General features: G+C 44.2%; 1 protein-coding gene across 4 annotated transcripts in view; it reads right to left on the bottom strand.

Moving 5' to 3' along the window:
• The window catches only part of LOC123018332 (L-threonine dehydratase catabolic TdcB-like), a 33,395-nt gene extending 23,413 nt beyond the window's left edge, over nt 1-9,982 (bottom strand). Inside the window, exons 1-4 of one of the 4 annotated variants that reach the window (XM_044420310.1) lie at nt 9,741-9,982; nt 7,117-7,143; nt 4,520-4,850; nt 1,186-1,302 (exon numbers count right to left, since the gene is read on the bottom strand). In XM_044420310.1, coding sequence (XP_044276245.1) covers nt 1,186-1,302; nt 4,520-4,850; nt 7,117-7,143; nt 9,741-9,841 — 576 coding nt within the window. In that variant the 5' untranslated portion in view covers nt 9,842-9,982. Of the gene's footprint in view, nt 1-1,185; nt 1,303-4,519; nt 4,851-7,116; nt 7,144-9,546 lie in introns of all 4 variants that reach the window. The other 3 variants (XM_044420308.1, XM_044420311.1, XM_044420309.1) reach the window with 3 other exon arrangements.

The raw sequence follows: 9,982 nt of genomic DNA, 5'->3' as shown, positions 1-9,982 counted from the left end.
TTAGGTGGCCAAAGTATTTGAGTTTCCTCTTCAATATCTGGCCTTCTGAAGGGCAGTCAGGGTTGATCTCCTCTAGGACTGACCGGTTTGATCGTCTTGCGGTCCAAGGGACTTGCAGGAGTCTCCTCCAGCACCACAATTCAAAGGCCTCAATCCTTTGGCGCTCAGCCTTCCTTATGGTCCAGCTTTTACAGCCATACATTGCAACTGGGAAAACCATAGCCTTGACTAAATGCACTTTTGTTGGCAGGGTGATGTCTCTGCTTTTTAGTATGCAGTCTAGATTTGCCATAGCTTTCCTCCCTAGGAGCAAGCGTCTTTCACTTTCTTGGCTGCAGTCACCAACTGCAGTGACTTTGGAACCCAAGAAAATAAAATCTGTCTCTACTTCCATTTTTTCTCCATGTATTTTCCAGGAAGTGATAGAACCTGGATGCCATGATCTTAGTTTTCTTGATGTTGAGTTTCAAGCCAACATTTGCACTCTCCTCTTTCACCCTCATCAAGAGACTCTTTAGTTCCTCTTCACTTTCTGCCATTAATTGCACAGCATACAAGCTTCCAAATCAAGTTTGAGTCCTTCAAGTCCTTCAAGTCTACCCCAGTGGCTCAATATCTCCAAAAACATCCAGGTAAGCTAAGCCTCACTAAGGCTGTGGTCCATCCACTTTAGCACCAGAAAAGGGAGACAGCAAGCCAAAAAGCTCACCAGAGGCAACGAAAGGGGAAACGACAATGTTATTTTCCCCATCCCCACCCCTATGCCTTTAAGAGCAGCTGACACACATCAACATGGGAGGTGAACTTCCCTCCAGAACAAGGAAAACTTTGCCAACCTAAACTTCTGCAAATCGGTTGTTCAAAGCACAAAGCATCTGTCAAAACAGAAGACTGCAACACCTGGAGGTCAGAATTCATCCAACTAAAAGGGCCTTTGTGGGAAAGACTTAGGCTGCTGTCGTGACACAGTCACAAGGTATATGACTCCTTTTGGAAATCCTCTTTTGGATACATAGTTTATTAGAAACCTTGGATAAATCAGTCTCAGTTTGTGGAAAGGTGAGGAATATCTGAGCAGGAAGCATCACTTCTCAGGCTGGAAACTTGCTGCATAGGGTCATTACAAATTAAATAAACAAGTCACTTCACTCTGATACTAACGTTTTGCTCCTCTGATTTTCCTACCTGTTTCAAAGACATCAAAAGGTACAGCACACCCCGCTCCTTCACAGATCCTGTGTACTGAAGGAACTCTTTCTTTAGATAGATGTCCATTCCATACTGCTTGGAAAGCCTAGAATACTGGAAACAACAGACCAAGCTTACATTACTTTGGTGCACACGTCTGAACGAAAAAGAGAAATAACCAGACATGTTCCAACTTGCAAAAACTCTTGATGGCCAAGTGGTGATTCTGATGATCTAAGTGAACAAGTGTGTGGTTGCTTAAAGCCCAACTTTAATTATTCATTCTAAAATTATTAAGGAGGATTGAAGAATGTAATAGTTATTAAAGTATCTCATTCCTTTCATTCTGATGATCCAAGTGACGGTTGTGTTTTTGGTCACGGTTTGGCAAACATAAAATGTGGCATCCTACCATTAGGGATCCGTGGGAGTCTGGCAAAAGTCCACGTTGGCTGAGTTAAACCAATTTGTCTATGCCAGCCACAGCTCCCTGGGAGCGTCTCAGGTTAGCTCAGGTATCTGACAATGGCACATGGAGATGTCTCCAAGCAAACCAAGTGCCCTGCTATCGGGCTATGATGCCTGGTTGACCTCCATGGTGTGTTTTCTGGCAAACAGTTGGGGGCAGAAAGAAAGAGCAGAAAGAAATAATTCTGTTACCACTTTTGCAACTCAGCTACTATTAAAACGAAATTTGAGCCAGCACCGTATCTATCAGAATCCCAGTGCAATGCCAGATCTTATTCAAAATATCCAGCAATTAAGTATTTGTTTAAATTAAAAGACATGCCAAATAAGGCAAAGAAGGAGAAAGGGATCGTTGAGTCCTGGCATATCACAAAAATGAACTCAGTATGACTTGCTTTGAGTCATATTAAGTACGTTCTGTAGCTGATGGTCAACCATCCAAGCTAATGCTAATGCAATATGAAAGCGGCATATTACTAATTACTTGGCTCAGTTCTTTAGTAGATATTTATTTATCCTTCATGAAGTATTTGAAATATTTTAACAGCTCAACTGTGTTTTTAAGGACTCTGGCTTAAACACCTCTTTTTTAATTTAATAAGTGAGCTGTCTTATGGATGTTCAAGCCGACCCCCCCTCCCCCTTTTTTCTGCTTGAATTTGCAATGGACTGTGTCCTCCATAAAAGACGAGTACAGCCAATGTTTAATTCATCAGCCATGTTCAAAATCTTCAGTGATGAATATAACCAATTACTATCTTGGTTCATCTCCCTCAGCTGGTACTACATTGGTGGCAACTCTTATATTGCAAACTTTAGGGTAGATTCCAGTGAGATATTTATTAAATGGCTGTGATATACGTGGTAGATTAGGTTTCTGTGCTGTGTGAATGAAGGGTATATCGATTAGACTAGGCGTGGGCAACAGGTAAATTCTCCAGACATTTTGGCTTAAGGTCTCAGGTATTTCTGTCAGAATGCCCAATGTTCAGGGACATTGGAAGCTGAAATCCAACACGCCTGGAGATTCGCTTTCTGACCTTCCTTGAATAAGACACGAGTGACAAACAGGGTAAGGCAAAGTCTTTTCTTAGTGTCATTACTATGGAATTGATCAACCCGTCTGTAATAAACCACAGTTTAAGCAGCCGAAAGGGTGAGCCCAAGGATTCTGCTGTGCTGGGGAAAATGATATTTTGCATTTTCATACACTCCGCAGGCTAACGATTGCACTGCAAATGGCCAAGAGTTAACCTGCATCCACTTCTTTAGCTCCTCTTCCAGGCAGCTGGGAGAAATCGCAACTGGTTTGATTCTGCCCTGGGAACACGATCAGGGTTGGAGTAACCCCTGGAGATCATCCTGCCCACAAGCCACCAGGCGGCCTCTGGAGGCTGTCTTCTGAACAGCTCCATAAGTAAACAGGCACCCATGCTATCTTGGCACTCCAGACAGCTGAGTAGCTGGTCTCTATGGCTGCATCTGTGATTGTGCACGCAGCTGGAATGACCATGTTATCTCCCTCCCTGCAAAGCAGTATCAGGAAAACACAGGCATGCCAATTGGTCTGGAAAAATGTCCCTGCCAGGTTTCCAGTCTCTGCCCCAGATGCCAAATGTGCAATTCATGCTCCTCGTCTCTGATCCTGGACTTCCTACATTATGATTGCAAAGAAGGAAGGAGATGTGTTTTAGCAGTTCTCAGACTAAGAGGCTCTATAGGTCATAAAATGCTAAATTGTGCTACTTGAGACCCTTGGTATTGGATGGGATATAAATGTTTTGAATAAATAAATACTTCCAAAGGAAGACATTTATTTTTGAATGCTTCTGCCTTATTTAGGAACCTCCCCAAATGTAACAAATTAGTCAAAAAAATTCATAGTAGTGATCTCCTAAGGATCTGCTAATTTTCTGTAATCACTAAAATCTCTCTCTGTGTGTCTCCCATGCACACACAAAGTATAATATGAAAATCTCAGAATTCTACCATCTTATTGTACCAAATTATTGGTTTATTGGCATGTTTAAATTTCAGTTTTGCTCTTTCAAGGATCATCAAACTCAAAATGTTTTGATATGTTTCAGGAAGGCAAAGGTCAGCAATGTTTTAAGCACAATTCCTGCTTTTGTCTGCTAGATCTTGTAACACAACAAAGGAGATAACATTCTAATATACTGGTGCCTGGGAATTCAAATGCCCCTTTTAGGAGTCGGGCCCTAGTCAGACACTGGCATTCTCTAACCCTCAGAAGCAACTCCGACTGAGTTCTGCAAAACTTGTTCACTAAGAAACAGGCATATGTTTCATGTTACGGTGAACTTGTATTTCTGGTATTTGCCTAACTGAAATGGTGATGACAAATCAGAATATGAGGATTTTAAATCTGGATGGGTGTTATGCAAACATCTTGGGAAAGTCCTGCATTGCTTGCTGAAAAACTCAGGTCTTGCTATGGCATGCGGGAGAGCCCTTGTGCCTTGCAGATGATCCTTAGGCATACCTAGGATACATTTTGGATAGGTTTGCATGACATGAGAAACCACACCAAACTTTCACAGGGTAGGAAGTTGCAGGAGGTGGTTGCCAGGAGCAAGCTGGAACTGGGTTCTGATTGGACCCAGAAAACCTGCAGATCTTCACTTGGCCCGTAAGCAGGACTGCAGGATGTTCTCCGCCACATCTCAGGCAGCAAGGGGCAGGCAGACAAAGCAACAGGGAGAGGCTTCACCGGGCATCATGGACTTCCCCCGAGCATGTCCAAAGCAGCCCTTGCCTCATGCAAACCAGCGCAAAGCCGAGCCAACCTTCAGCCCCACCGCACTCGGTGGCGCAACTCGCAAGGAAGGGATGAATGTCGTACCATACAGGGTGTTTTCTGGACTCCGCACTGGATTTTGAAAGCTGCTGCACTGATATCTTCAAACCTAATAAATCTATTGCAGGCTGCCAAGCTAAGCCTCTCCGGGCGCACGGCTGGGTCTCTTAGCAGTTCCTCATTCTGGCTCATGATCTTCATTTCCCAAGTCTTCACTCCCCCGTTCAGGTAATCTTCCTCACCAAAATCTTTCAGTCTCTCAGGATTGATGGAGGGTGTTCTCTGCCCAGTGGGGCCGTTTCTTACTGGTCCATCCTTACAGCATTGCAGTTCACAGCGCGAGGGGTCATTGAGTTTTCTCACTTTAGTTTCAGCCCTGAGGAGAGGAGAGGAGAGGAGAGGAGAGAAAAGAGAGTTACGGGCACAGTAACCAAATTAAAACCTAGCACTATACCTTCAATAGCTGGATTTCACTCGTGCTCTTCCTGCATTCACACGGGACAACACCCACATGCAGGCAGTGAGCTGGCCTGTTTGTTTGCAAGAGAAATGTAAAAGATGAATAGTCCGCAGAAAAAGGGGAAAGGATGCATACGTGTGTGGAACATGTTTTCAAGTGCAGACAGGACACACGGTAGCATGGAGGTGATGCCAACCCTCGCGAGGGGCGAGTTCAAGGCACGTTCCGAGGGCATGACCAGGAGACGTGCCCTGCGATGCATGACTTACCGTGGTGAGTTTCAGGTTATCTATCAGAGCATAAAGAAAGCCGTGTTAGAGTAGACCAAGGGTCCATCTAGTCCACATGGAGGGCACCCAGCTGCTCACAGAAAACCCACAGGCAGGACACGAGTGCAGTAGCATCCTCCTGCCCATGTTCCCCAGCAACTGTTGTACATAGGTGCACCAGCTCTGATGCCCAAGGTAGCCTAGAACCTGCAGGACCAGTAGCCATGGGTTTGCCATCCCCCTGCCCAAGCTGCCCAGATTGGAGGCCATCCCTGCATCTGCTGGAGACGAATTCCCTAGTTATGTGAAGGAGCATTTCATGGGATGAACCTGGGTTCTAGCACCCTGAGAGGGAGGGAGTTGTCTCCCTCGCTGCTTTCCCAACATTACGAATCATTTGCATGCCTCTATCATCTCTCCCCTCACTTCCCATTGGGAAAACCCAGATGTCGTCAGCTTCTTCACCATGGAGTTGCTGCAGTCCCTTCGTCATCCAAGTAGCGCTTCTCTGCAATATGTTCGGAGGTGGGGTGCAATTATAAACAGTGAGGTCAGCAGAACACTTTCTTTCATTTCCCTCATTAAATATTGTCTGTATTTAGCTTTCTTCTGACCTCACTGTTTAAAATTCTTCCCTATACTTCCCACAAGGCTCCATGCATGTAATGAAGTCCATGAAAGCTTAGGCTGGAACTAATGTCTTTGTCTTTAAGGTACCACCAGACACTTTGTGGTTTAAGAAATTGCCGGACCGGCTGGACCCATGGGCTGAACCAGTGTATGGCAAACAGCTCCCTATAACGATCAGTAGCGTTTGCTAGACAAACCTGAGATGTCTGAGAGCAGAGGAAAAGGCAGGATGGTTATGCAACCAAGTCCCCAGTTACATCCCTGTTATATTATTAACACGTGACCAGGACTTGGTCTCTCCCAGATTGGTAGCATGTCAAATATGCACCACGATGCTCAGCTTTGCCATTCAGCCATTCCCGGTTCTCCAACTCACACAGCAGGAAATGATGGGGCTATTTACTGACAAGAATCTGGCAGTCCAACACAATCCTTCTACGCCAGGACTTTTCTCACACGCTACCATCTATCTCCACAGCTGAAGGACTCCAGGAAAATGGTGACAGACCCCATCTGGGTCCTCCAGGGAGCGGCTAGCAGTCAAAGCCATTCCACTATATTGCTGTCAACCTCAGGGAAGGACTTCAGCACGGCACCTGGCTCTATACACAGTCCAAACCAGAACGGATTTGCAAAGGGCAGCCATGTTAATCCACTGCAACCAACCCAGCATTCTGTTATAGAACATGTTGGTATTACGAAAACGCTAGAGTCCAACAGGAAAGAGAAGTCAGGCATTAGTGGCAGTGTGTGATAATTCTAGGCAAATATGTGGAAGGCATGCCTGTTGCAGCCCGAGGCTGCCATGCTGGAGTGTTCTGCTTGCTAGGTAGACCCCAGTGTGGAGTTGAGATCCACCTTTCAGCCTAGACAAAAAGCAGCATAACAACCTAGTGAGGAGAGCACCAAGGTCTTGCTTTTAGATGCAGAGTTGTAGTGACAACTTGGGAGTAAATGAACCGGAGGGCAATTTGTATTGTCACCATGGAAAATGGTTTGGATGTGTCCCAGTCACCTTTAGTGGCAGGTCCAGTTCATATACCAAGAAAGACTGGTATTGTGTGTGAGAAGTAAGCCCCGCTTAGGTCAGATGGACTTAGGTAGACGTGGCTGGGCCCAGATATGCAGCCAGAGTCATTTCCTACATAGAACAAGAGGCGCTTTTGCTGCTGTTCCATAGGCATGCAGATTTTTCCATTTTTGCACAAGAAATGCATACAGATGTAACTGTGAGACAGTGTTAGTGGAATTCACAAGGCATGCGCTATGATGCAAAAACCTACTTTTTTGCAAATAGCTTCTTTGTAGAGCTGAGTGGGGGAACACAGAAATATGGGTACATTTAAATGGCAATCAAACACATAAAAGAAAATAATAAAAGAAAATGATGCTCTGAACTACAAACAATGCTAAATGCAGGCAGCTAATCTTCACTTCCTTTTTCCAAAGCTCACTTTCCACCCACCTGTGGCAGGGGCTACATTAAGGGGGAAAGATGGCTAGGAGGAAGATCTAAGGCTCCCCTACCCACACACAGTAATCTTGCTCTAGATTAGACCCCCACACTTACTAGAAGGCAAAAAAGAAAGTGAAAGTGGTTCACACAATCACTGCAGCACACCAATGTTTATTTACGCCACGATGATCCACTGAAGTGCTAACTCTGCCTTTTGTGTTGCCTGAACCTGGGCAACAGGGGTTTGTTGAGGGTTAGACAACCCTCAAATAACCTTACAAAAGACCATGGGTTATTCGAGGACTGTTTAACCTACAAATGAATCCTGATGGCCAGGTTCGGACAACCATGGCAAATCCCTGCCAGCAGCTGAATGTTCAGAATGGACACCCACACACCATGGGGTGTGCAGATTGTGTGAATTGACCGGTGAAGATCAGCAATGCATTTAACACAGTAGATTGCCATTAAGCTGTTTCTGCCCCCCAGGCTGAATGTATTAAGCAAGAGGTTCAGTTGCCCCAGCAGAAGGAGATGGAGAGTTTGCAAAACTCTTCTATCGGTCCAACAAGACAAGAATTACCTCCCAACAAGAGCCCCCTTCAGCACTGAGGACTCATTCAGAATAAAACTGAAGTTCCATTAATTTCGCCTTGTTCCCAGCTATGCTTTTTCCTGTAGCCACAGTCCTTCAACAACATGTGTTCCTAAGTTGCTCCCATTTAAGAAAGGGTGATTCCAGGGGAATCTGCGGGAAGGAGAATAGGTGGGAAATGTCGGGGGAGGCGTGGGGGCCACAGTTAAAACACTGGGGTATTATGAGTTGCACACCCCCAGTCTATCACAGAGTAAAACTAATCCTGTTTGTTTTATATCTTCATGCTGACAACAGCCGTGGGATTACTGTTGCTTGTCCCTTGCATTGCATATCTTAATTGCCCCAGGGTCATGTTCTAATGGGGAGAGAATTATGGTTTCTTAGCATTATTTTTTTCCTTTTGAGCACTATTTTAGCATTAATATGATATGAAAGGGCTACTAATTAAAGTCCCCCATCCCTGTGGGAACAAAATTCGATACTGAGACTATTCAAGAGTCAATAAATAAATTATAAGTGAGAGCAGTGGTATCAGTGCTTTTCAGGGCCCTTCTGTGTTTAGATGAAGAATTTCTCTTTACTGGCTGGTCCACCCATCTTGACTCAAGAATAGTAATTCCACCATGAATCGTGCATATCAGTTTCTTGTCCCCGCCCTGTTGGGGTGCATGTATTTCATTCATGAATTCCTGTTCCCCGCTGCATGTTTTTTTATTGCAAAGCAGTATTATACATAGCACTGTATACCATGTTCATTCCAACAGGATTTCTAAAGTATAATTTGTAATTGCTGGCTTTGGTTTTATTTATTCTTTTATACATTTAGTTTCAATTTTTGTACTGGACACTTTCAATCCATGAAAATTACTCAGAGAACTCTGTTAGTACAAGAGCATGGTATAAATATATTTAATAATAACAGGAAGTATTAAAAACACCTGACCCAAGCAAGCTGCAATTTCTTTTCATATTGTCAGGGATCTTTACCAAATACAACTTACATATGAGTAATTCCAGAAGAATCTTGGCCATGGAAAAGTATGTGGCTGATAAATGCTATGCAATTGTGTGTGTGTGTGTGTGTGTGTGTGTGTGTGCGGCACATGTGGATTCTACGTTTCGATTGCAGTTCTAGGTAAAATGTTAAACCCAGTGTGATTCATATGAGAACATTCCCAGTTACACCAATCCCAGATAGGACATCCACATTACTAGGACCCTGTGTTCAAAACCTGCAAATAGACCTTTGGGTGAAGCTCTGGAAGACAAGGGAATGTCTTGAACTGTCCCCAAGGTGCTTTAACCTCAACTGATGTATCTGGACACTGTTGTAATACAAGTAGCTTTAGGCACAATTGATAAATGCAAATCAAAATATAGATCTCACGCATTTATAATGACAGCTTCCGGGAAAACTAACAGCACTGAATAGAACTCATATGATGGATACTGTTTCCTGATACTTTGTTGTTCCTTCCAGCTGGACCTTCACAGTAATAGGTAAGAAGTTCCAAAGGTAGAAATTTAAAGTAAATCCACATAACCTCTAGCACAATCGAGTGATAAAATGCCATGAACTAAACCATAAGGAATGACTCTAGTCTGAAATTAAGCACACTGAATGAAATTTCTTGGGAAAAAAGTAGAACTGATTATTACCTATAAAGAATGGCAATGAAATAAACAAAGAAGCGAAGCAATACTCGAATTACTGCACCATAAGGAGGCAGGAGGGATCCAGGGGAGATGATGGCCAGTGGCTTGGCCCCGGGTGCAAATCTAGGACCGTCCATAATTCCTAAGGGGAAGAAATCAACGCTCTAGGTCTACGTCACATGGCAATATTCTCCAACCTTTGCCAGAAAGGATCATATTCTTCCTCTTCTCTGCACCGTTCCCTGGGAGTTCGGTTCCTTAAAGCCCTGGCGTAGAGAACCTGCGCAACAAAATTCATAGCAACTCCTTGGTTTGTTATTGAAATGGTGAGATTCCCAGGCAACAGGCAAACTCCCCTTTCCAAGTAGTGCCAAGAAGGACACTGCAAACTCCAGCAAACTGGCTGCCGCAAGCTGTCCTCCCACTCACGATAGGACAA

The sequence above is a fragment of the Varanus komodoensis genome, unplaced genomic scaffold (assembly GCF_004798865.1).
Source record: "Varanus komodoensis strain SLA01 unplaced genomic scaffold, ASM479886v1 scaffold11, whole genome shotgun sequence".
Taxonomy (NCBI): Eukaryota; Metazoa; Chordata; class Lepidosauria; order Squamata; family Varanidae; genus Varanus; species Varanus komodoensis.
Note: the sequence above shows the minus strand (reverse complement) of the source record. Positions and strands in the feature narration are given on the sequence as shown.